This window comes from Ursus maritimus, unplaced genomic scaffold, assembly GCF_017311325.1.
Source record: "Ursus maritimus isolate PB19 unplaced genomic scaffold, ASM1731132v1 scaffold_11, whole genome shotgun sequence".
Classification (NCBI taxonomy): domain Eukaryota; kingdom Metazoa; phylum Chordata; class Mammalia; order Carnivora; family Ursidae; genus Ursus; species Ursus maritimus.
The window spans coordinates 67,713,510-67,741,002 of record NW_024423453.1 but is presented as its reverse complement, the minus strand read 5'-3'; the positions used below and the strand labels follow the sequence as shown (position 1 = coordinate 67,741,002).

Sequence of the window (27,493 nt, the reverse complement as noted above, 5' to 3'; positions counted from 1 at the left end):
CTAGAATTGAGGACCTGTAGCGTCTGTGAACACCTCTCTCAAGGCACAAACTTACCCTTTTTTCTTTTTTTTTTTTTTTCTGTGGTGGGAACAATTAAGATCTAGTCTCCTAGAAAATTTGAAGTTTGTGATACAGTATTGTTGTCTGTAATCACTGTGCATTAGATGTCCAGGATTTATTTATGCTCTGGCTATCCTTGCACCCTTCAGTAACATCTCCCCAGTGCCCCTGCCCCCCAGCCCCCTGGTAACTACCACTGTGCCCTCTGTTTTCATGTGTTTGGCTTTTTTTAGAGTCCGTATGTAAGAGCTATCATATAGTATTAGTCATTCTCTGTCTGGCTTGTTTCACATGTAATACCCTCAAGGTCCATCCGTCTTGCCCAGAATGGCAGGATTTCCTTCTTTCTCGTGGCTGAATGATATCCCATTGCATATATATCCCACACCCCCTTTATCCATTGTTGGACGCTTAGGTTGTTTCCATGTCTTGGCTACTGTGAATAATGCTGCAGTGAACACAGGAGTGCAGACGTCTTTTAGGGATCCTGATTTTATCTCCTTCTATCCACTTTTCTTTACTTCATTGCTGCTGTCCTGGTCCATTGTCTCTCCCCTAGAGCATGACGGTAGCCCCCTGTTACATCTCCCTGTCTCCATTCTTGCCCCTAGCAATTAATTTTCTGGTATAATTTAATTTTTATACTAAAATAGCACGTGTGCATTGTTCTTAGCTTTGTCATTAAAAACAGGAGTCCTCTGCCTCACCACTTCCCAGGGCAGCCGTTCACAATTTGTACTCAAGTTCAGGGCACTAAAACGCCTATTGCATATGGGATGGCGGGAGGGCTTGTTGACTGTGGAATGATCACAAAGAGATTCCGCTGTGTCAGTGACTGTAGGTCTTTTCATCTGTGCTCTCAGAAAGTTAAACTCTCTACCCTGGCATAAAGTATGAGGTGTGGATGCAACTTGTTCTCCCCAGCTAGCTATTGAATTTAGGGGTGCTGTTTATTAAGTATAGTCCATATTTTCCTCATTGGGATGGTATTCCATCTTTATCATGTAGTAAATTGCTGAACAAGACGAGTCTCTTACCGGATTGCCTCTACTTTTGCATGGTCTGAATGAACACTGTTCACGCACCAGGACCACACTGTTTTTTGATGGGACGTTTTACTACCTGGTAGTTACTCTTCATTGCTGTTCTTTTCTCAGAGTTTTCTGCCCTATTCGTTTTGTTTGTTTTTCCATATGGACTTTGGAATCATGAATTAAAACATTGATATAGGAAGAATTTCCCCTGTTTATGGAGTAGCATTTTCTTATCCAAAAACATGATAGGACTTTCCATTTGTTGAAGTCTGTTTTTGTGCCCTTCAATGGTGTGTTAAACTTTTTGTATAGAAGTCTTGCATATTCCTTGTTATGTTGATTCCTAGGTATCTTTTCTTTTTAATTTAATTATGGTAAAATACACAGAACATAACATTTACTGTTTTAACCATTTTAAGTGGACCGTTCAGTGGCCTTAAGTACGTTCACATTGTTTTGCCTGGATATCTTCTCATTGGGGTTTATTCTTGTTGGCGTCTTCTCTCTTCAGCATGGTTATCTATTCCTGGGAAATCCATCTCTAAATTATTTCTGTATTTGCTAATTTTTACGCTGCTACTGAATTCTCTCATTACCTGTGATAGTCGTTCAGTCGGCACGCTTTGGGAAGGCATGAATTATGAAGAATACAGTCTTTGTTTGCACACGGTCATAGTTTTACCCCTTCCTTCCCATTTTTATACTTCTAATTTTTTTCTTCCATCCTGTTGTCTGAGTGATACCGTCAGTGACCAGCAGTTGTGCCGGTCGGCACTTCGCCCCCTTCCTGACTGTTTACAGGAATGCTTCACGTGGTTGCCCGTTCGGTGTGACACTCGTTTGGAAGCTTGTGTTTAATAATCTAAACAATATGTCCGAATCAAAAATATATACAAATATGTCTGTGACTTTTATCAGCTGATTATGTGTTACACTAATCTCCCTTAGTTAATTGACTTAATTAATCAAGGTATTACATTAATCTCTTTTGTTCCTTTTGTTTGTTTTTCAGTGGTCTGATAAACCCTGTGTACCCCATTTGCTTCAGAGGGACAGTTACTATGTCTATACCCAGCAGGAGCTTAAAGAGAAGCTGTATCAAGAAATCATATCATACTTTGACAAAGGCAAAGTGAGTATTGGGCTGTCTTTTTGTATTAGGGAAAGGAAGAAATTGGCTGCAATGTTGCAGTGCTGTTCTGATGCTGACTACCGACAGTACAGTTCCCTCTGGTTAGGGAGATAGTCCCGAGTAAGACAGCCCTCACTTCAGACACCAGCCACAGTTCAGGGGTCTCTGGGCCATCCACCCAATCACCTATTAATGATAAATTGGGGGAGGGAGTCCTATGAACCCCTCAGATTTGATAAAATGCTGGAACAACTAACAAAACTTGGTAAAGTGCTATGCTTATAATTACAATTTTATTTTAAAGGACACAAATCAGGACCAGCCAACTGAAGAAACACATAGGGCAAGGTCTAGGAGCATTGTAAATGTAGAGCTTCTATGTCCTCTCTGCGTGGATGCAGGGCACATCATCCTCCCAGCGAACTGATGTTCAGAATTTCACTTGAGTCTCTGTGCATAGTTTCTGTTGGGGTTTCATCTGAGGGCTTCGTTGGTTGCATCTTTGGCTGCATGAGTGAACTCAGTCTCCAGCAGCCCTCTCCTCCCTGGGGGTCCGGCTGATACCATGTTGCTCGAGGCCCAGATCTTCTAATCCCATGGGCTGCAGTGCTGGCAAGGCCAGCCCCGTTCTGGGACCATCCAGAGGCCCACTGTGAGTCCCCTCATGAGTATAAACTCAGGTGTGGTCTAAGGGGCCCACCAGAAACAACAAAGATACTCCCATCACTGGAGAAGTTCCAGGGGTTTAGAAGCTCCCTTCCAGGAACTCAGGACAAAGACCAGACAAATCCTTTATTTTAAAACAATGACTGATGACTTACTCTTTATTATTCCCATGTGTGTCTTTGAATTCTGGTATTTTTAGTGGGAGAGCAAATGAATAGATAAATTAAACTAAGGAAGTCAGTAAAGATCAGTTATTGAGGACACTTAACCCAATGGAGAATATAATGGGCGGCCCAGGGCCCCACTCTCCATAACTGTAATTTTACCTTTAAATACCGCTGAGTGCCAGGGGCTAGCACTGTCATTTTCAGCGCATTCTCTAGAGATTGTTGACCAGCCCCTGGTGCTCATCCCATGCCCAGGCCACTACTTGCCTAACACTGTAGGTAACAGGCAACCTAATTAATTGCCCCAGGGGCTCTCAAAAAGGTAAAGTAAACCTGTGAACTAGGCAGGAAGTTGTGGAGTTTCGGGTCAACTGGACAAAGTGTGTCTAGCTGAAGGGCTTTCAAAATGGAGGAAACATATGGAAGGGCAAGGGGAAGGAAGAAACAAACCATGTGCTATCCAAACAAAACAGATCCTAGATTTGACTCGTTTCAGAGGTCTGGAGAGTTCTCATGGACTGCCACTTGCAGCCACTATTCCTGTTTTAACAGTGGAACCTGTTGGTTAGATAAATAAATAAGCCAAGGCAGCCTTTGGAATGGGAAAGGATATTTGCAGATGGCATATCTGAAAAAGGGTTAGTATCCAAAATCTATAAAGAACTTATCAAGCTCAACACCCAAAAAACAAATAACCCAGTTAAGGAGTGGACAGAAGGAAAAAATAGGCATTTTTCCAAAGAAGACATCCAGATGGCCAACAGACACATGAAAAGATGCTCGATACCACTCATCATCAGGGAAATGCCAGTCAAAACCATGATGAGTTATCACCTCACACTTGTCAGAATGGCTAAAATTAACAACACAGGAAACAACAGATGTTGGCGAGGATGCGGAGAAAGGGGAACCCTCATCCATTGTTGGTGGGAATGCAAACTGGGGCAGCCACTCTGGAAAACAGTATGAAGGTTCCTCCAAAAGTTAAAAATAGAGCTACCCTACAACCCAGTAATTGCACTACTAGGTATTTACCTAAAGGATACAAAAATACTAATTCAAAGGGATACATGCACACGATGTTTAAAGCAGCATTATCAACAATAGCCAAATTATGGAAAGAGCCTAAATGTCCAACAACGGATGAATTCATAGAGAAAATGTGGTATATATACAATGGAGTATTATCCATAAAAAAGAACGAAAGCTTGCCATTTGCAGTGACATGGATGGAGCTAGAGTGTATTATGCTAAGCAAAATAAGTCAGAGAAAAAGTGTGCATGCACACATGCACACACGCACACACGCACACACACCCCAGAGCCAGAACTAGGGCCCACACTACCTTCCTTTTCCTCCAAGACTTTCATGCTCTCAAAACCCAGGCTTTGGAACTGGTTCCTCTCAGCTCTCAATGGTTTCAGTGCTTTGCCCTTTCGATGCAGTATTGCTTTTGTTTGGGACACATGGTGCTCTTTCTGTTCTCGCAAACAGAATTACAGAACATGGCAAAGCAGCCAAGGTGTAGTAGCTTTATCATGTCAGAAGAAAAGGTTTAGTTGATCCAAGAGGTGAGGCGTGGTGAGAATATGTGCAGAAATCAACCCACCTGACTCATGAGCCATTGTCAGCGACTCTCCCATGGCTTTCACAGACAGATCAGTGACTGCTTTGTTCTCTGCTTGTAACCCTACTTTTCTTTTTCTGAAGATGTGGGAGAAGGCCATCAAACTGAGCAAAGAGTTGGCTGAGACCTATGAGAGCAAAGTATTTGACTACGAGGGCCTCGGCAACCTGCTGGTGAGTCTGGGTCAGAATGTGTCAAGTGTCTAGCAGGGGTGCTAGAATTTGTGTTCGCAAAAATGTTTTTGTACATTTGAGAGAGTCAAGATAAACGGTGTTCTTTACAGTGGAAAAGCAAACCTTGCTTGAAAGAAAAATGAAAAAAAGATGAGGTCCAAAAGGTGTTATCATTATTCCTCCAAATTATCTTTGATAAAGGGCTCAGGACCGTTGCTGACAGACCCCTCTCCCTTCTCTGTGCATTTTGTTTCCCTAGAGTAGGGACCCTCCATATTCCTGACCCATCTTCTCTTTACCCTCTCAGTTACTCTGCCTTCTGTGAACACTGTCCATATTTCAAATACTTTCTGACATCTTCTGTTCATCAGAATTACTTGTTCTGTGGTCCGCATCCTCAGGGNCCTGCTGAATGAATGGACTGCTAATCTTTGAGCCTTGTTTTTTGTTTTTTTGTTTTTTTCTACCTCATGCACATTTTGGTAAGTTGTTAAATGCTTCTGCTGGATCTTGATTCTCAAATTTTCTTCTCCCAAAATGTCACCGGGGTGCTGTTTTTTTTTACAGTTCCATGAACTTGTGTGTTATGCCCGGCCACTGGCACAGGTCAACTGTTTAAAAACAATAGAGCAAAACAAAAGTAATCCTCTGAATGTCCAGTGGTAGGCCAACACACATCACATTTGATAATTTTTAGTAGTGGAATCACAAAAGGTCAGGTCACCCGTCGTTATGTAATAATACAGTTGGCCCTTGAACGGTGCAGGGTGGGCAGCTTAGGGGTGCCAACCCCGCCCTCCACAGTTGAAAATCCGCATATAACTTTTGACTCCCCCAGAACTTAACTACTCATAGCCTATTGTTGACTAGAAGCCTCACTGATAACATAAACAGTTGACAACACATATTTTGTATATGTATATACTGTGTTCTTATAATAAAGTCAGCTGGAGAAAAATGTTAAGAAAATTAAAAGGAAGAGAAGATATTCCTGTACTATATACTGTAGTTATCAAAAATATCTGCATGTAAGTGGATTCATCCATTTTAAACACACGTCATTCAAGGGTCAAGTGTAGCTTCTTTGAGGGGAGAGTTTATAAGATCACTTTGAAAAGAAGTTGCCAGTGTGGTGTACCAAGTCCTGCTATCACACACACAAAATCACTTCTTAGTTTCATAAACTAAATGGAGCCGTTAGTGATATAACACGTTACCCTGCTAAGAAAACGTGCTAGAAACCTTCACCTAAATAAAGTTAGTAATACAGTCATGGGACCGTTGCGAGAGGGGCCTAGGGACATGCCCCGAGGACCCCTGTCTGGCTACCTGTTTTGCTTTCTTTAAGGCTTACTCTCAGCCCTCGCTGGGAAACCTGTTCCCATGGGAAGGAGTAAAGATAGGGCTGGGACCAGACGTTGAAAACGAGAACATCACCACCACCTTCTGCGCACTTGTAGCTGAACCAAAGACTTTAATCCAAACCACCTGTGTGAACCAGAAAGTTCTTTATCTTCGTTTCTCATGTGTGTCTGTTTAAGTGCAATCACCCTCTGCAAATCTCAGAAAGGGCTTTTTAACCTTTTAGGGGTCCTGAACCCTCTTCAGGACACTGGTGAAAGCTAACACTGCCTCTCTCCTCAGTGGAACACACATGCGTGCATCTTCCCACGGGCAACTCCAGAGATTGCCAGACCCTCCAAAGCTCATTCACGGACCCAGGTCCAAACCCTTCAATCCAAGAAAGTAACTTCTTGGCCTACAAGATATTTTCCAAAGATTTTTCATGTGCCTGTTGGCCCATGGGAAACAACAAAGCAAATAGTCTGATCTTCCCCACCCCTCAGTGGTGCCCTTGTAACCTCCCTGTGGAATGTCTTGTTTTGTTTTCCAGAAAAAAAGAGCCTCGTTTTATGAGAACATCATTAAAGCAATGAGGCCTCAGCCTGAATACTTTGCTGTTGGATACTACGGACAGGGCTTTCCTTCTTTCCTCCGGGTAAGAAACCTCGGGGTGGTCCTCCGAGCCATTAAGCCATGCAGTCTGAAGGAGCGAAGGTCTTCATCTCTTTTCCAGATGGGCCTAGTGTGTTAGCAGCTGGAGGCCCATGTTCTCACTGTGGGAGGTCGGGGAGGGAAAGCACTTCCTGCGTGGCCGTCCTCTTCACCCCACATCCCAACCTCGGGTATTCTGGCAGCTCCTTTGTAAAATGACTTTTCCCAGGTGGAATGAAAAAGGGAAAAACAGAACCATCGCCTCCACGGCTCTGCTGCTACAGGTCAGGCTGGGGAAACGTGTGGATTGATGTATTTAGTTGTTTATTTTATTTCCAGCCAGAGCCAGTTGGAAAGCAAATATCCCGAGGACAAGACTATAGAAGTTTCACAAAAATAAAAACAGGTGTTGTAATAGTGAGAAGGACCATGTTTTTCTTCCTTCTCAAAATTTTCTATAATGTGATACTGATTTTAAAATCTAAAAAACAAACAAAATCTTATTTTTTCCCCACACAAAAAGGGAAGCCGCTGTAGAGCTGACTGTGTTTAAACATATTACCCGTTTTCCTTCCTCTGATTTAAGAAAAAGTGAGAAAGGAAGTACTTTACATTCTTCCTAGTGCCCAGTGAGAGGTCACTCATTCATTCAGTAGCTGTGTACTGAGTGCCTGCTGTGTGCCAGGCACATACGAGGCAGATTCGGATCAGATATGGTCCTTACTCTCATGGAATTTACAGCCTCACAGGTGTAATGTTAATTAAATAATCACGCAAACGAATGGGAATTGAAACTGACCAAGAAAGATTTTCTGTGCCATAAGAGTTGGTTAACCAGGGAGTATTTATCCAAGTATCATAAAACTACGTTCACATGAAAAAAAAATTGCACGTGAATGTTTATTATTTATAATCACCAAAGACTGGATACAACTCACGTGTTCCTCCATTGGTGAAGGGATACACAAACTGTGGGATAGCCGTACAAGGGAATACTACTCAGTAATAGAAAGGAATAAACTCCTGATACACACAAGCATGTGGACGAGTCTCGGATGCATTGTGCTAAGTACAAGACCTGAGACCATAAAGTCTGCATACTCTGTGATTTTATTTCTATGGCATCTGGCCAAGCCGGCACTTACAGTAGGGGTGGAAAGCAGAGGAGTCGTCCTCTCGTCGTCGTGGGGGAGGGTTGGGCTTCAGAAGTTCAGAAGGGCATGGGGAGGTTGGTGGTGGTGGCGAAAGTGTTCCGTATTTTGATTGTGATCGTGGTTATGTTTGTCAAAACTCACAGAATTTTACACTAAAGAGGGTAGGTTTTACTATATGTAAATTATGCCTGCATTTTTTTAAAACTCAGAAAAGACTTCCCAGGGAATTTCTGCTTCGGCTGCAATTTGAAAGTTGAGCTTGGAGTGACAGAGATAAAGGTGGTAGGAGAAAAACACTGCAGGCAGAGAAAGGGGCAGGCGAGCGTGTGGCAGGGCCTGGGAATGGAAGACCAGTGTGGCAGGAACAGAGGGACTGGGGCGAGTGGGGAGTTGAGGCACGACGTGTGGGGAGAGCACACAGGGCGGGGCTCTGGGGCTGCCCTGGCTGTGTTGTCAGTACCCCACAAGCAGGAAGGAGCCGTTGCGGACTCAGTGTGTTGGCAAAATCATTATCTGGCTGGTACAGATGATGGTTGGGTATGCACAGCTAAGCCAGTTAGAGACTATTACAGACATTGAAGGAAGGGGTGGCCAGTCGTCCTCGGGAAGTGGCTTTAGGAAAAAGCTGGAAGGATTTCGAATGATAAAGTAACAGTATTTGATGGTTGTTGTTGGCATATGTGGGTGAGGAAGGAGGGAGGTGGCAAGAGTGGTTTCTAGGTTTCTGGCTACATAACTGGAAGGGCTGTGGAGCCATCCACTAAGACAGCAATACTGGAAAATGGAGTCATGGTAGAGAGATTCAGTCCATTCATTGAATAAATATTTATTGAGTTCTTACTCTGTGCCTTGCTGTATTTTGGCATGGGGGCACAGTCCAAAACACCCCAAATCCTTGAAATTTTGGAGCTTATATTCTAGCTTGGAGACACACAAAAAGTAAGTCACACATTTAGTATGTCCGATGGCGTAGAACAATGTCCGCATCCCATGTAGACATCCATATGTATCATGGAGAAAATGTCGGGGCGGGTGAAGAGAGAGGCCGGTCGTAGGGGTGGAGCTGAAATTCTAAATAGAGTGAATGAGAAAGACCTCAATAAGAAAATGACGTTTGAGCAAAAACCTGAAAGAAGTGAGGGAATAAGCAAGGGGGCCGTCAAGAGATAAGAGGGGGGGCCAGGCAGTGAGTTCAGCAGGTTCAAAAGCTGTGAGGCTGGAGGAGTGTGAAGAAGAGGGCAAGTAGAGAATGGGGGGCAGGTGGCTTGGGGTCCCGGATCGCAGATAGCCTTTCAGATCTTTATGCATTGTGAAAGTGGGTTGGGCCATACTCGGTGTGAGGTAACGTGGAACAACCAAAAGATGGGAGTCAGCAATTTGAAACATGGACCGGGAACTCAAAGGGAAAGTTCCAGACTGGAGATAAAGTTGGCGGGTTATTCGCATGTGGAGGAGAGAGTGCGGGGAAAGAGAACGGAGCACCAGGAGGAGAGGGTCTGGGAAGGAGCCTTGCAGTAGGTTCTAGACTGAGATTGGCAGTCGCGGTGCTCCAGTCCCAATAAGGCAGTGGTGCCTGCCATGTGTGCATGTGTGTGTGTGACTGCTGTGTCACGTGAAATAGGCGACGTGAGCTGGAGACAGCACTGGTTCAGGGCAAAGGTTAGACTTCCGATCTGAAGTCATCCCATCATCTGCTGGGTGACGTTAGAATTTTGACCAAGTCATGTAACCTCCAAGTTTTCCGACGTATAAGTTACAGAAATCCTGCCCACCTCACAGGGCTGCTTCAGAATTAAATAAATGGCATACAGGAGTTTTTAGAAACTGTAAAGTGGTTTGTGGATGTTAGGTGTTGTCAGCGTGCGCTGAAAAATATAAAAGCCTCTGCACGATGTAACCTCCATGTCCTTCTGTGTTATGGACCATTTCCCCAAACTCAGAATATCTAAAATCGTGTTGTCCTCTTCCCCCCCTGCCTCAGCCAGGCCTCCTCCTTCCCTGTTTCTGTCAGGGGCACCACTGCTTCTGGGCCCAGCAAGCTCAGAATCCTCGGTGATTCTTCCCAGCTTCTTTGCCCTTCACCAGACACCAGGGTCAGAGATCCAGCTTCTCCTTCTCCCACCAGCTTCTCCTGCCTGGGGTTCCTACAGTTGGACGTACAGCCCAGTGTCTGCTGAGGCTGTCTACACTACTGCTTCCATCATGTGGCTCCCTCCTTCTAGAACCTGCAGTGAATTCCTGGGGCCTTGGGAACTGGTGCCTGCCTCTCGGTGTTCTGTCTCGTCCAAGCCTATTTTCTTCTACCTCAGTTCCATACTTTCTGCCCTGTGGCCCTGTCCTTCCTTTCACTCATCCTGCTGGTTGTCCTCCCCTTCTCTTTTCCTCTCCTTACCCTGTCTGTCCATCTGGGCCCAGTCAATGCCATGTTTTCCTCGACGCCTCTCTTTCAATCCGTGCTAGTCTATGCTGACCTTGTGCTTGTCTGCTTCCGTTCAGACTGTTGTCCACATCCCACAATTAGTGCTGCTTATAGTCTGCTTCCTTACCTACCACAGCTTGGCCTGAATGATGGAATTGCATAAAGCATGGCTGAGTCATATAAATCTTTCCCAGCTTGGAACAATTTCATCATCTATTGCAAAAGACCAGGCAATTTTTCCTGCCGTCAGTGTTTATCCTGGAAGGTATATTGCCTTCCTGTTACTTATATTAGATAAACTATCATACTTACTTGTTTTCTGTTTCTGTCCACCAGAAGGTGAGCTTTGTGAGAGTAGGGTTGTCATTATATCCCTAGTGTCTTAGCGTATCTGCTATTTGTCCAATACACATTTGCTAGATGAACGGACGGGTGGTTTTTAGAAACATTTTCCAGGACCATATGGGCCTAAGGTTTAGTTAAAAAATGGATCATGCATGGGCTGTCAGTGCCAAGTACTCATCTGAGCGATCATCAGACGAGCAGGAACCTTTGAAACATGGCTACATTTGAACTTGCGTGGGCAACAGCAGCTATGAGTCAAATTACTCCTCTGCCTGGAGCCTAGGAAATTTCTTTCTAAAAACATCCAATTTTATTAATTTTATTAAACAGAAAAAGAATGTAGATTAGAAGGGAGAGAATAGGATTTAGTGCATTTATATTCTGTGGGCCTTTGACGTTGCCATCCACAGTGATTTTCAGGGTTGATATAATAACTGCTGTACATTATTCCTGTTCTCTGCTAATGGAGATGTGTGCTGTGGACGCTNTTCACGCTTTCCTGTTCTCCAGGTCAGCACCGCTCCAACGGCTCATCTACAACTGAATCATGATAAGATGAGGGAGGGCTTGCGAGTAAAGTACATTCATGCACTTCCTTCCTTTGTTGAGAATGTCTTGCTGTGAAAAAAATCAGCTAAATTCAACAGCATGCCTGGTGACATCGTGGATCTATGTTAGGGCACAAGCTCTTCTCCCTGTGAATCAGTGTAGACCATTTGCAGACCAGCGGTGGCCGTGGGGCCGCACTGTGAGAAGCACCGCATCAGCTTTAGGCCGATGACTTATCTCCCCCAAGAAACCATGAGCTCTTACCAGACATGATGGTTGCAGCGGGGCGTGTAGTAGGTATTCAGTGAGAGCTTGCTGGCGGATGCACTGAAGCCCGGGAGGGCTGCGGCTCCCTCAGCACCAGGATCTCCAGTTGTCCTTTCACTCTTCATATGTAACCACTCCCCTCGCTGTTTCTCACCTGCAGAACAGAATCTTCATCTACCGGGGGAAGGAATATGAGAGGCGAGAAGACTTCAGCCTGAGGTTGCTGACCCAGTTCCCGAATGCTGAGAAGATGACCAGCACCACGCCCCCGGGAGAGGACATCAAGTCGTCCCCAAAGCAGTGTATCCTCACCTTGTGGAGACATGGCCCGGCCCAGCCAGAGAAGCTAAGGGTTCGGTCCCGTCTCTGCACTCGGATATGTCCTGTCCTCTGACCCCTCATGTAACCGTTTGACTCAGTTTCCCATTCTGTGTAAAAGCTTTGGGACCCTAGCGTCCTTAGTTCATGGTTATGAAGTAAAAGAGGAGATAAGGAAATCTTGAATATGAAAGGATATGTTTTTTAGCTGTATGGGGAGCTTGAGGAGGACATAGACTGTTCAGAATTCTGGATTGTGGAGAAAGATGTATAGCTTTTCTTTTGTAACATTCAATGACTTATTGAATGACTTAGTGAATAACATTGAATGACTTATTGAAAAATTAATTACATGCTTTCTTAAAAAGAAAACAAGAACAGACACTAAGAGCTCCATAACAAAATTATTTTTAGAATTTTTTCTTGTGTTTTATGCTTAAAATAAAGATGCTTCAAAATTGAACACTATTCAAAGAGAGGTAAGGTAGATAAGCCAGAGCCAGCATGACAAGGTCACGGCGTGACAAGAGAACGGGCTCTGGAGCTGAGGTGCCTGGCTTCCAGTCTCAGCTCTACCACTTACTGTGTCACTTTGAGCATGTTCCTTAATTTCTCGTGCCTCGGTTTTCCCATCTGTAAAATGGGGATGATGTTCATCCTTTCTCACGGAGTTCTTGTAAAGAGCGAGTATACGTCTGTCAAATATTAGGAACAGTGCTTGGTACATAATACAAATCCAATATATATTGGCCATTATTATACATATAGGTTGGTAAGTAGCTCTAGAAAGATTGACAGTAATAATAGCAGACCAGTAGACAGGCACACCTTTGAAAGAACAGCAGCCTGTTAATATGTAGCAGATGCTTAGAAAAGAATGGTCTTCCAGGATAAATCCTTGTTTGGGTTATGTGGGTTCAGAAGACAACGGCGGTGCCTTCGTGGTGTGGGAATGACAAGAGGTCTTCAAGAACTGGATTTAGGATTTCCTGTGGCTGGGCCCTCAGTCCTTTCTGCCTCGTCCCTTGACCTTTCCCAAACGGCTTCCTTCCTCCAGGCCGTGGTTTCTCATCCATGAGGTGTGAGTCTGTTTTCCCTAAACACCCAGTAGCACTTCTGGGAGGATCAAAATAAAAAGGTCATTTCTGTGAAAATGCTCTGTCAGCTAGACCAGTGTAAGGCACAGCCCAGTGGTCCTCAGATTTTCTTACGCGTGAGACTCCCCACGGAGGGATTCTAAATCAGCAGCTGTGAATTCTCATTGTGTGTTTCTGAGTGAGCGTCCTGTAGTGCTGGTGCTCCGGGGGCTGTGCACCACCCAGAGACGCTGGCACTCGCTGTTCTGTCCCCACCCAGGGCCTTCACCTTGACTTTAAATGCTGTAGATTTTGAAACAGTATATCTGCACTGGCGAGGACAAAAAAGTCATTATTAAAAGAAAATAATCAAGTCAGAGAGACAGGTACCCCCCCCCCCAGCTGGATTTGAAGCCTGCGCGCTCCGGGTTTTCTCAGAGCCTCAGATTCGTCGTCTGGAAAAGGAGAGTCATAACATCTGCCTGTTGGTGGTTGTGTTTATTGCTGGCCGGAACATACTGAGAACCTAGTTCAGTGCCCAGCCTTGGCCCCGCATCAACAAGTGATACCCACAGATGGCAGAAGTTCCCACGGCACAGGTTCTGGGGTCCGGCACTTTCAGAGGCATACCTGTCGGAAATGACTTAAAACTGTTCCGAATCCCTCTTCCCCCGTTAGTTCATCGATGCCTGTTTTCCTATGGCAAGGTTGCCTGCCAGGTGTCTGACCAAAAACCGTCCTAGGATTATGACTTACTAAGGCATTTGGGGAACCCTGTTTTCAGTGCCGTGCCGGCATTCGGTGAAAAGGAGTACTTCAAGCAGGTACCATTTCCATCTGCAAAGCAGGAGGCCCGGGTGGTGCGTTCTGCCTGGGACGGCTTCATGGCCCAGCCCCTCGCCCTTCCTTAACCATCTCCTCAGACATGCAGTGTTTCACCGTAAAGCCGGTGATGAGCCTCCCGCCCAGCTACAAGGACAAACCAGTTCCAGAGCAGATCTTAAAGTAAGTGGGGTTGTTTGTTTCTTTTTAAAAACATTTTCTAACACATTTTATCTAGAAAAGCATCAAAACCAAAGCTTTGGGGCTCTTGGGTGGCTCAGTCGGTGAAGCATCTGACTCTTGATTTCAGCTCAGGTGATGATCTCAGGGTGATGAGATCGAGCGGAGTCCGCCTGATTCTCTCTATCCCTTTGCCCCTCCCCGCCCACACTCTAAATAAATAAGTAAGTAAATAAAATCTTTAAAACCAAAGTCTTAAGCTCATTTGGAAGACCTTCTTAAACCTCTGGGGCTGCTTTAACAGGATCGCGCAGACTGGGTGGGTGGCTTATAAACAACACATTTATTTCTCACGGTTCTGGAGGCGGGGGACGTCCAAGGTCAGGTGCCAGCACATTTGGTGTCTGGTGAGGCCCTGCCTCCTGATTCACAGACACTGACTTCTCTGTGTGTCTTCACATGGCAGAGGGGGCGACAGAGCTCTCTGGGGTTTCTTTGATAAGGGTACTCCTCTCGTTTATGAGGGCTCCATCCCATGACCTACGTGCCTGCCGCAGACACTACTTCTAGTCCCATCGCGGGGAGCAGGATTTGCACACGTGAATTTTGGCATTCAGACCACACCGCAGCAACTCTTGATTCTATTTTCAGTATAAAATAAGAGCTTGGTAACTCAAAAGGGATTTGGGGGTCTTGGGGTTTTGTTTTTAGGCAGACAGATGGAAATCAGGAATTTCACTGTTAGGTTTCAGATCTTCTGGATCTTATTTCCACTCAGAACCACTCACTGAGGAGTGACTCACCTCACCTTGCCTGGTCCCGTGATCAAAGGCCTCGTTCTTTTTTCCTGAGAAGCTAAAATACTAGTAGGATTGATAGAATTGTGATAAAAATATACAAATGAAATCACAAATGGGGATATAAATACATATACCTTTTTAAATGGTGAGCTGTGGACTGGATTCGTAAATAATAAAGATGTGCAATAAATTCAAATTGTGCACCTCCTCCAGCCTTCATTGCGGAGACTGTTTTGAGGTCGCTTAGTGGATAAGACTTGGTCTGTGTAAGATGTGGTCCAGGTTTTACTGAAGTCTGATCAAGGACTGCTTATTCTAAGAGAGAAACTACAGCATGTGGCCATGTCTTTCTCCAGTTACTACAGAGCCAATGAAGTGCAGCAGTTCAGATACTCCAGGCCATTCCGGAAAGGAGAGAAAGATCCAGACAATGAATTTGCTGTGAGTCCCCCCCTTTCCCTCTAAAACAAGGTAAAGTCGGCTTTCCCCCTAACCAACGCAGACGGCAGAAACGATGGCAGCCTGGGGGCAGGGGTGCTGTGCGCTTACTACCTAGACAGCGGGCCATCTCAGTGGAGAACTCTAGACCGGAGCCTACCCCAAAACGGGGCTCCACTGTTACGCTCCTGTGTTGCTGCCGGTATGACCTGAGCAAGTCCCGCCTCTCGGGACCTCACACGTCCCCTCTAGAGGGTGAGAGGGCTCAAGTAGGTGATCCCTTGCAGTTTTAAACATCCAGAATCCTCTGACTATGGCCCGTTCACCAAGGAAGCATTTGGGAATAGAATCTCCCTGACCTCAACCAGGGAGCGTTGCCATTTTTTCCTGGGAACTGACATTTGCGTTTTCCTTCTGCCAGACCATGTGGATCGAAAGGACCACGTATACAACTGCATACACCTTTCCTGGGATTCTCAAGTGGTTTGAAGTCAAACAAATTTCAACGGTGAGTCATTTGAAATTGGAACTCAGAAAATTCTTTGTGTCTCCAGATAGAATAAGAGCCTTTGTTAAGTGCTCCTCCAGTTCTCACTAGCTCGGCCAGCCTCCTCTGGCCAACTTTGTTTTCCAAAAGAGAAATAAAAGGCATGCTTGTCTAATAGAACTCCTTTGTACAACTGATGTTACAACACCAACCCTGAAGGTTCCTCACAGTGAATGACTCTTTCATGAGCGAATGAGTCTCCTCATGATCCTGCCAGTCTACCAAACCATTTTCGGAATGTCTCCTTTGAGTTTGCTGTCAATCACATTCTCTCCCAAAACGTTTGCTCTTCTTTCGTTTGTGCTAATCGCATCACCAGTCCCCCCAGACACTTCCTTCTCCATCCCTCCCCAAAGCTGCCCCTTTTCCCTTTCTAATACTTACTAAATCTGTTCTCTTTACTTCCAGCTGTCCTACTACTGTACCCCATTTTAGTCCCTCATTCATCTCTGGTGGACGCCACGGAAAGAGCCCCCTCATTGGCCTCCTGCCTTGACCTTCACAGGCCTGTTTTCCTCACAGCCTCCGAGCATGAGTTCCACAGTGAAAAGCTGACCCAGTCCTTCTCATGCTTAAAACCTTGCCGTGGCTCCCCAGTGCCTAGAGCATAAAGCCCCTGTTCCTTAGCACATGCTTGCAGAGTCCTTGTGACTCAGCTCTGCCACCTCATTTCCTATGGAATCTTCTGGAACTAAACTGCTCGTTCCATGTTATTTCAACCCTCCATGACAGTGGGGCATTTTCTTTGCCCGAAATGCTACTTCTCAACCTAACTACCTCCCGTCGAAATTCATGTTAGGTACCAGCTTCACCTGGAAGCCATCTCTGAAACTCCCTAGGTGGGGTTAGATGCATTTTCCCTGTGCTCCGCCGCAACCTGGGCTTATTTCTAACAAGTTACTCCCATACTTACATGTCTTGAGACCCCCACTATAAAACTGTAGGCTCCTCACAGCCACGAATTATATCTTAGTCACTGTTGTGACTGTGGAGCATAGCACAGTACTTGGCATGTAATATACTTTCAAGAAATACATCTTGAACGAATCCGAACTGAACTTTCATGTGTTCCATACCACTAGTAATAAATTATTATTTTTCAAGTATGAATATGATTTTTGGACAGAGACTTTTGGCATCGAGGCTGTGGTAGGCGGTCATGCTGGCTGGCAGTGGGTAAAATGAAGAAGGCGATCTTTCTTGAGACCTGGCTTTGAAGATGTTTCCACAGGAGTTGGTCTTCTCAATCTGTATTGAATCTTACTTCATTTTCATCCAAAATTCAGCTTGAATGTTCTAATACATCTTCTTATTTCTGACTTCTTTTAACCACAGAACCCATACTAAGGTGACTTATGTATGGTTTGAATGTATGGCTTCCAAAGTCACTTCCCTTTTCTCATGGAAGAAGCATCAAACCTCTTGCCAGGAAACATTTTGGGTGCTGCAGAAGTATGTGGGATCAGATAACCCATTACTGTGTTGTCATTGATCTTCTCAGAAATCTCTGAGGAAGCCCTGCCTAAAAATCAATTGTTATTACAGCTCCAATTTGTTTTTTCAAAATTTCTGTAGACACTTTGCACCAAGAAATAATCCTCACTATAGCTCTAATTTTTAGGCCACCCTTGTACGTCTTAAGATTTTATTTTATTTTTATTTTTATTTTTTTTAAAGATTTTTATTTATTTATTCGACAGAGATAGAGACAGCCAGCGAGAGAGGGAACACAAGCAGGGGGAGTGGGAGAGCAGGCCAAAGTGTGCTCATAGCAGAGGAGCTGATATGGGCTCGATCCCATAACGCCGGGATCACGCCCTGAGCCGAAGGCAGACGCTTAACCACTGTGCCACCCAGGCGCCCCACGTCTTAAGATTTTAAATAGCTTGTTTCGCAACTTAGCAAAACCATTTCCAGTAAGTGTGGTATCCAGATAAACAGAACCTTGACAAGCAAAACTTCACTCTTTTTATAGCTTGGGGTGACTTTTGTACCTTTTAAAAGAGAACGCTTATTTTTTCCAGCTTTGCTGTGAGCTCACAAAATGCCCTTCCTCTCCCTTGTCCTCTGTCACAGGAGGAAATCAGTCCCCTGGAGAATGCCATAGAAACCATGGAGCTCACCAATGAGAAGATCAGCAACTGTGTTCAGCAGCATGCCTGGGACCGAACCCTCTCTGTGCACCCTCTCTCCATGCTGCTCAGCGCATCGTGGACCCGGTGTCATGGGGGCTACTCCAACTACGAAAAGGTGAATCCCGTGTCTCCATGTCTCTCTCTGTGGCACCGTAGCCAGTGAATTCGCTTTCTTACAGGTTCCCTGAGAGATTTTTTACTCTGGCCTCTTTATGAATGGGCAAGTGAAAATGAAAAGGTGTCCTTGACCTCACATATCCTGGCAACTCAGCAACCCAGCCAGTAGCCACGGCCTGGTAAGCAGTCACTGAAAGATCAATCTAGTATACCACGTCCGTTGATTTACCTGCTGTTCTCTCGCGCTCCTGAGAGGTGAAAGCTTACAGGTGGACCCAGAGCTGAGGATGTTCTGGAAGCGAAGAAGCATCTGTGGGAGAGACAGAGCTGCGCTCTAGTTAAAATGAGCTTCTAGGAACGCCCACCCCAGTTTGGTGTGCCGTAGGTTGTTTGGACAAACGCTGGCCCTGCCTGCCCAGTTAAATTAGTTCAACTAAGTGTCATATTTTGTATTCTGGAAAAACAAGAAAAGAGCGCTCACCAGATGTGAATCCATTGCATGGGGTTTGAATGTAGCACCATTTAAAATGGAAGTAATGGGAGCGCCCAGGTGGCTCAGTTGGTTAAGTGTCTGTCTCTGGCTCGGGTCAAGGTCCTGGGGTCCTGGGATTGAGTCCCACATGAGGCTCCCTGCTCGGTGGGGAGTCTGCTTCTCCCTCTCCCTCTCCCTCTGTGCTATCCCGCTCTCTCTCAAATAAATAAAATCTTAAAAAAAAAATAAATAAATAAAATGGAGGTGATGTATTCGGTAGGTAGCATTCGGTTAAGTGTAATTAATCGAGGCAGGATTTTTAATTGTTCAGCTGTTTTCAGTGGCTAAGTAATTTTGGAGTCCTCTTCCTGATCAAATAAACATTTGGCTACCCCACCCCTGTGGTAGCCTGGAGAGTGAGTGGGAAGTGATGGAGGTGGACAGGAAGGGTGGGCGGACGTTCAGTGGGCCAATTCTCTTCTTTCCATTTGTGCACCAAGACCAGGGGCGTTAGAATCAGCCATGCCTGTGGCCCAATCCCGGCTTCCCATTGGCCACTGTGTGCCCTTGGGTGGGATACTTCACCTCTCTGAGTGCCAAGCTTCGTACCTGAAAAAAGTGAGGAGCCCGGGAGCGGCTGGTAGCTGAGGAAGGCATCACGTGTGTAACGAACATCGCAGAACACTTGCCATACAGTTGAGGCTTGCTGAGGGTTGGTTTTCTTCCTCTCTCCTGTCCACTTGGAGCCAAATGTGATCTGAACGTCCTCCCTGACTGAGCAGGGCTGCCAGTGCTCTGTGACTGCTGTCGTAACCATCTTTCCCATCAACCTTTGCACCTTCCTCAGGCTTATGACCCTTAGCAGCTGGGAAGGAGTCCACACCAGAGGTCACTTCTAGTGTGCCCATGCCGGGTGTCAATAATCCCCAGTGTCATCACAAAATTTAATGTAAAACTAGGATCCAGAATATAATACTTTTTTATACTGTAGTGATTTGGGTGTGTGTTTTTTCATATAAGCTACGCTATCTAGTACTAATCTTCATGTGTTTTTCCAAGTGTTATTATTTTGTTTTACAGAATGCCCCTGAACTCAAATCCAGACATGTCAATATCTGTGATGAATAGTATGTAATTTCATATGAAGGTTTTTTCCAATATCATTGTCTTCTCATTGAAATTTTTTAAAAAAGGGAAAGTAGGGTGTGTAAACTAATAAATTTCAAGACCTTTATCTTAAAAGACTAGTTTGTACTTTTAATTAATATGTATGAGTTTGTACATTTCTAAACGTAAAAAAGAAGTAAACTCATTGATCACCCCCATTGCAGTTCGTTGGGGGACTCCATCATCACCTACCTATACAGGTGACCTGTCCTAAAGCAGCCCGTTGATCATTGCCTGCGTGATAGGGATGCAAGAGCTGTTTGCTGTAATTCATCAGCCCCTTTCTGTTGAGAGGCAGGACTCTCCTAAGAAAGTTGAATTTCAGAGCACCCTGCTCCAATATTTCTTGACTCAACCAATGTTTTGGGAATTTCAGTGCATTTTACCTTATATCAAAAAAAATTTTTTTAACTTTTGAAGGTTTAAACTGCTTAAAGTTGAAGGTGGATGAAGGTTTAAGCAATACGACTTTTTCACTCATTTCTCTCTAAACATGAATCTGGCTAGACGGAGAGCTCTCCGGATGTGCTGTCCTGCTTCCTGTTTGTGATCCTTGGCCTGCCCGCCTGCATATATTTGTATCCCTTGTTGTGTTCCTTTGCTGGGGCTGCCAGAACAAAGGCGCACGCAGGGTGGCGTAAAACGATAGAAATATATTGCCTCACAGTTCCGGAGCCCGGTCGTCTGAAATCCAGGTGTCAGGAGTCTTGATTCCCTCGGAGGGCTGTGAGGAAGAATCTGGTCCCACGTCTCTCCGGGTTCCTGAGGGGTCAGCGAATATTCCTTGTTTTATAGATGACCAGATGACCGTGTTCTCTTTGTGCCTCTTCACAGTGTGTTCTCCCTGTGTCTAAACTTCCCCTTTTTATAAGGACTTCAAATATATTGAATCAGGCACCTGGGAGCTTAGTGGGTGAAGCCTGTGCCTTCGGCTCAGGCTCGTGATCCCAGGGTTCTGGGATCAAGCCCACGGTTGTCGGGCTCCCGCTGAGCAGCGAGCCTGTTTCTCCCTCTCACTCTGTCCCTCCCCCCACTCATGCTCACTCGCGCTCTGTCAATTAAATAAATCTTTAAAAAATATATTTATAAAACATTTTCACATCTATATCTCATGTTGTCTTCAAAAAAGCGTTTTGGATGATGAGTAAAAAGAAAGTGTGGATATTAATCTTTACTTAATACAAGAAAAAAATGTGATACAGCCTATATCAGATGATGGAGCAGGAAAACTACGTCCATATCCAGCCTACTGATTTTTTGCTTTTTCCTTTATAATATCTGCACACTTAAGCTAATGAATAGCCTTTAGATGTGGTCATTGGCCTTAGTCCTTTGGGACAGTTATTTCAGCGAATGCCGTTCTGCTCTGCTGATGATTATTTGGTTTGTGCACTTGTGTGTGTCTGGTGGTCGTTGAGAAGGTACTTCGATTCGGCATCGCACAATTCCAGAAAGACCACAAAATAGCACATCCCTTTAGCATTGCCCACTATGGCATCAGGGCTGTCCCAGGAAAAGAATGAGTGTTTACTTAGCCGTTCCAGGTTTATCAGATAGAACAGAAGACATTTTTCACCCTTCCAGGCACCCGTCTCCTCCTTCGAGGGTCAAATACACGGATAGGTGTGTTCTAATTAATATTTGCATGTGCTCCCCTTTTAGGCTTTTTTTACAGAAAAGTATTTGCAGGAGCATCCCGAAGACCAGGAGAAGATTGAGCTGCTGAAGCGACTGATAGCATTACAGGTATGCATCATGGGAGGCGTGTGGCCAGACAGCCTTCCGCTGCACCACGCCAAGATATTCTCTAGGGCTTCAATCCACAAGCCCACTTTCAGGGTGTTTTGTTTTGTTTCGTTTTTTAACCTTTGGAATCACAGCCTATCTCTTTGTTTGGCAAAGTGACCCTAGGAGTAGCATTCCATTAGACTCTACAGTGCCGAGAGGACCCTTCCTAGAGAACAGATCCAAGTCCCCAGATTGGTTTGCTGGGCTCTGTTTCCAGCTGGAACATGTTGGCATCGGGTTCTCTCTCTCTCTCTCTCTCTCGTGACTTTGGTGAACAGTGGGAGAAAATGCCGCCATCCAATTCAGTCTAGGTTTAAAACTAGCAGTGGCTTAGCCACAGACAAGCCCCGGGGCTCAGGTCTTGGCTGTCAGCCCTTCCCAGTTTAGGGCCTGCTTGCTCCTTGTGTATTTCTCTGCGTCCTTGACCCAAGGGTGTCTGGTACCCTAGCCCCACATGGAGAAGTAGCATTCCCGTGTGGTATGTGCTGTGTCTGCCAGTTTACCTGCCCATCTCCACCCCCATCCTTCCCCAACCTCGAAATCTGAAGTATCCCTCTTCCTAAACCATACTTCCTTCCTGTCACGTGCTTTTCTCCAGATGCCTCTGCTGACAGAGGGGATCCGCATCCACGGGGAGAAGCTGACAGAGCAGCTAAAGCCGCTACATGACCGGTTGTCTTCTTGTTTCCGGGAACTCAAGGACAAAGTGGAAAAGCTCTATGGGGTTATAACACTGGTAGGCTTCGTCTAAGTAGCTTGTTAACTTTTTCGGTCTCTTTTACCGTTTTTATTATTGATGAGTTTTTCAGCTGCCGGATGAGTCAAAATAGCAGAGGTACGGCTTGGAACTTCTGGGGTTCGAGAGGAGAGGACATGGCATGCTTTTGGTGACCTTCTAACACTGACGTGCTACATAGGGGTTCTCAGACTTGAGTGACTGTCCGAACCGCTTGGAAGGCTTGTGAAAACACAGATAGCTGGGCCACAGCTCCAGAGTTTCTAACAGGAAGTCTACTGTGGCCCGAGGGTTTGCCTTTCTCACGTGCTCCCGGGTGGGGCTGAGGCCGCTGGTCTGGGCCCACAGTGTGCGCACTGCTCTACTGCGGCGTTTCTGCTCCCAGACGCTGGTTATTCCTCTCTGGCCTAGTCCAATTCTTGGTGTTTTTCCTAGTCTTTATTTTTCATTTTGATGAAAAGTTTCCACTCTGAATACCTTTGAAGGGGAGAAAGAATGGTGAAGTGCATTTCACAATGCATGTAGCTGATTTCATCATTTCTTCCAACAGTTCTAACACATTTCTCGCAGTGACAGTTTTCTTCTTCCTGAGAAGTTGGGTGGGTTAGTGCATGCGCTCAATAAGCTTTTCTCTCTGGGGCGCCTGGCTGGCTCAGTTGGTAGAGCATGCAACTCTTGATTTGGGGGTTATGAGTTCGAACCCCATATTGGGCATAAAATATGCCCACATTAATAAAAAATAAAGAAAAAATAACCTTTTTTCTCCAACAGTTGATTGAATGTTTGGATCCAGCTTCATTTTTCCTATTTTTCTTTTAAGATTTATTTATTTATTTGAGAGAGAGCAAGCGTGCACACATGTGTGCACAAGCATGGGGAGGGGCAGAGGGAGAGGGAGAGAACAAGAGAAGCAGACTCCCCGCTGAGTGCAGAGCCTGACACGGGGCTTGATCTCATGACCCTGAGATCATGACCTGAGTCAAAACCAAGAGTCAGATGCTGAACCGACTAAGCCACCCAGGCGCCCCGTTTCAGCTCTTTTTAATATGAGTTCACTTTGCTTTCTAACTATCTCACTCTTGAACCCCTGATTTTCAAATTTTCTTTCCTTGGATCAAAGCTCTGAATTTCCTTTGGTGTCCTCCTGCCTCCCATTCCTGCATCTCCGTCTTTACTGCTTTTTTCTCCAGAGTATCTTTGTGATCATTGCTTTTAGTCAAGTCTTCAGTCATGTCTAACCTCCTCCTGCCAATGAAGAGCTTTTTCCTGGGAACATTTGTCTTTTACACAAGTTCCTAGATGGGAAGGACTGACTTTCAGCTAATGAGTGGTTTTTATTAGATCCAGGCCAATGGTTGCATGTAAATTTGATACGGTGGCCTACTGGGGCAATCAATCCAGCTGGAGACATTTCTGATGAAAGTAGATCGATGTTCCTTTACTTAAGATTCACCATTTACTTCTTAATCATCAGGTCTACAGTTTGAATCCAAAACTTTCTATGAGGCCAGTATTCTATTATTTTAGTGGCTGAAAGAAGCTAAACTGGAGAAGCAGACTGAGGGTTTTGCTTTTCTGTTGGGGGGGTAATGAACAGCTTGGTTTTTCCTGTCTTATTTGGCTGGCAGCAAATTATGGGGAATTTTTCTCTAGTCTTAACAAGGTAGGTTTAACCTAGCTGTGTTTATAATTAGGAATAGAAGTAGTTGCAGTATTTAACAAGTGAAGCAGCAGTGGGTGCCAGCCAATACAAATGGCACTGGCCCCAAACGGATGGGGGGTGTGCCAGTCCGTATGGTGAGTTCCAGGCCGGCTCACCATGAGATGCCGTGTGTTCTTCAGCCACCGACCTTGACTGAGAGGAAGCAAAGCCGCACGGGCTCTATCGTACTTCCCTACATCATGTCATCTACACTGCGGAGACTGTCCATCACCTCAGTGACTTCCTCAGTGATTTCCACCTCTTCTAACTCATCCGATAATGCTCCTTCCAGACCAGGATCTGATGGGTAAGGGTTCAATTTTTAATTGCTGGGGGGAGGAGGGGGTGGGTTATCTCCTTACTAACCTTTGCCTTTTGTCACGAAAGGGAGCCTTGGTCAATGTAGATGCATCACCCTTATAAGGGAAGTAATTCAGAGTATATGGTTGTTAACCTCCGGATCATTCTGTGTCTTCCTCATGAGGAAGATCATTATTTACATAATGATAATAGTTATGATGAATCGGATCGTAATCACCCATCATCCTGTCACATCTTGTCACCCACCCTATCACATTCTGATTTATTTTTTCATATTAATTGATAGTCTGATTTTTTCATCTGAATTGTTTTTCAAAAGCAGTTTCAAAATTTATATTTATTTTGTAAATAGGTAACATAATTACATGATATGAAATTCCAAGGTACAAAGGGGATCTCTCATGAAAAATCACCCCTCAGTCCTTGACTCCTACCTTACCAGAACCCCTCTGCTGAGGAAGTGATGTTAGCCTTCAGGTTCTCCGTGCCTTTCCAACAGCTCTTTGTACGCGCGCAAGCAATACCTCAATAGATGTTCTCCCTCACACTTTCTGTTTCTATGAATGAAACGTAACTGTGTCTTGAAAATCATTCCGTTTCAGACTGTAAAGAGCCTCCTCTTTTCTTCGAGCTGCAGACATCTTGGGATATGTCTGCCCCCTGCCACATTCCACCGCTGCCTGTTGGTGGATGTTTAGCTGTTTTCAGTCCTTGGCTGTCACAGCAGTGTGGCAGTGCCTAAGCCTAAAAACAATTTGTTCTGTAAATATACAAGTATATCCACATGAGAGAAATTCCGGAAGTGAAATTGCTTTGTTGAACATTTATAGTTGCAATTGTCCAAATTATTGCTAAATTGACTTCCATAGACATTATACTAATTTACAGTCCTACCAGCAACATGCAAGGGTGCCTCATCACCCCCACACCCCAAATTGTGTATTATCAGCCTTTTTAATTTTCACTAATCTGCTAGGTGGAGAATATCTTCGCGGTATCAGGTTTCATTTTGGTTTGGTTTTATTTCTCTTGTGTGAATCTGAGCTTTTCATTTTTTAGCAGCTGTTTGTATTTTATGTTCTGCAAACTAGGGTCAAGTATTTTGGGTGCATGTTTCTGTTGTGTTTTCTCTGTAATAGTAGTTGAAATACATCCTCCAGTTTCTCCTTTGTCTTTTGACTTCGCTTCTTATTTTTTATTTAGTTGTGTTGACTTTTTTTATGCAGTCAAGTAAATTAATGCTGGATTTCATGACTTCTGGATTTTATAAAAAGCCTTCCCCACGCTAAGGCTGCAAAAAAATTAATTTTAGAATTTCACTATTACCACTAAATCTGTGATTCTTTGAAATTTATGTGAGTATAAAATGTGAGGTATGAAGTCACCTTTTTTTTTTTTGGCCATGCAACTGCTCTTTTCCCTGTAACATTTAGTGAGCAAACCATCTTTTCTCCGCTGATTTGAAATGTCAACCTTATTACCAAATCAAATTTCTGTATGTTCTTCAGTCTATTTGCAGACTTTTTCTCCCCCATTTCTTTGATCTCCCTATGTGTTATACATTAGTACTATGTAGTTTTAACTACTGTAGTTTCGAAAGGCTTTTATTTTTTAGTTATCCTTTTCAGAATGTCTCTGGCTACTTTTACTCATGGCTCACATTTGGATTCACCTGTCTGGAATCCTATTGCTACTTCCATTTGGATCATGTAAAACTTCTGGACTAACTTTGGGAAGACTGATGGCTTTTTGATGTTGAACCTTTCTTGCCAAAAACATGGACTGCCTTCCCATGTGTTCAAATTTAAGATATTTTAAAGAAATGAATCTGTAATTGTGTTCTTTCCGTTTAAAAATACTATCTTAAAACAGTATTTTACTAATTATATACTTAATATATGTACACATAGAAATTTTTCAAAGTACTGGAAACTTAAAAGAAAAAATGCTTATCACATCATCACTCAGAAGTAACTGCTGTTAAAGTTTAGTTGTATAACAAAAAAAGCATATATACATTTTATTCAATTGGAAAAGCATCATAAGTACCATTTTGTGACCTACTTAACTTACTATACATGTTGAGTATTTTTTTTCCTTTTGAGAGAGAGTATGGGTAAGCAGGGGAGGGACAGAGGGAAAGAGAGAAATCCTCAAGCAGAGTCCCCACTGAGCACAGAGCCCCACGCAGGTCTCTATCTCACGTCCCTGAGATCATGCCCTGAGCTGAAATCAAGAGTCAGAGGCTTAACCGACTGAGCCACCCACGTGCCCTTATTATCATTTTTGATAGCTATTTACCATTGCATCCTATGAACGTGCCATAATTAATCTTTCTCTTACTATCAAATATTTAAGCTGTGTCATTATTTCTAAGCAGGTAATCATCAAAGTTCATTATAAATTTCATATGAAAACATCTAGCTTCTGTCAATATAAAATACAGTTTTGTTACTAAGAATTGTACCAAACATATGTGTGCAGATAGCTTTCCAGTTATTTAGGATATATTCTCACATTCCTTCGTGGCCTTTTGGTTAAGATAAGTATAGGATGTATTTCTAGAAGCATACATTCCCTATTCAGAGGATGACGTTCATTACGATTCTGGTGTCCAATGAATACCGACGTGCAGTGCAGTGTGCGACTTGAGTATTGGGGGTTTGCACTATTTTTACTCCTTAGGGTAATAAATATTAGATAGTCCTGGATTCATTTATTTTTCTCTTCTATGGTTTTTTTTTATGCCATTAAGAGATACTGCCGACTCTGTGGAAGGCATAAAAATTCTGTTCAGTAATACTCTTTTCTTAAATAAATGGTCTCATTCAAAAAAAGAAAAGTTTTGAAACAGCTGTTGAACATCAGAGACACCATGATTGCTGACACTTAGGGCAGTAAACGAGAATAGGTGAGTGAGGCCCTCTTCATACTGCAACCCAAGCAAGGTGGGTTATTGACCTTGCCCAAATTTCCCCAATGAGTAGGAAGTCATTGATACTATGTTCTAACATTATTTAGGATGTTTCTTTAAAGCAGCTAACTGATTATCAGCTAATGACCCTGAGTCTCCCATTCCCAATGTCACGTCACAATATTAATACTTCGATGATGAATATTGGGGGAGCCATCTGCAAAGGGCCAGTTCTTTATTGGAAGAAAGTAGAATGTATCCATCCTGTCTGGCAAATGGTAGGCCAAGGCACAGAAGGAGAACTACTTTTTGAAACATAGCTCATTGTGTCAAGGGAAGCCGGAAGGCCGACTGAGTACATGCTTAGAGC

The 27,493-nt window shown here is 44.2% G+C and overlaps 1 protein-coding gene across 2 annotated transcripts in view; it reads left to right on the top strand.

Moving 5' to 3' along the window:
- Nucleotides 1-27,493, top strand: part of DOCK5 (dedicator of cytokinesis 5) — a 210,948-nt gene that overhangs the window by 173,168 nt on the left and 10,287 nt on the right. For both annotated transcript variants that reach the window (XM_040626490.1, XM_040626491.1), the window contains 11 exons: nucleotides 2,108-2,227; nucleotides 4,772-4,861; nucleotides 6,756-6,860; nucleotides 11,751-11,892; nucleotides 13,908-13,989; nucleotides 15,143-15,227; nucleotides 15,646-15,732; nucleotides 17,848-18,021; nucleotides 21,325-21,408; nucleotides 22,049-22,186; nucleotides 24,029-24,195. In XM_040626490.1, coding sequence (XP_040482424.1) covers nucleotides 2,108-2,227; nucleotides 4,772-4,861; nucleotides 6,756-6,860; nucleotides 11,751-11,892; nucleotides 13,908-13,989; nucleotides 15,143-15,227; nucleotides 15,646-15,732; nucleotides 17,848-18,021; nucleotides 21,325-21,408; nucleotides 22,049-22,186; nucleotides 24,029-24,195 — 1,274 coding nt within the window. The remainder of the gene's footprint in view (nucleotides 1-2,107; nucleotides 2,228-4,771; nucleotides 4,862-6,755; nucleotides 6,861-11,750; nucleotides 11,893-13,907; nucleotides 13,990-15,142; nucleotides 15,228-15,645; nucleotides 15,733-17,847; nucleotides 18,022-21,324; nucleotides 21,409-22,048; nucleotides 22,187-24,028; nucleotides 24,196-27,493) is intronic.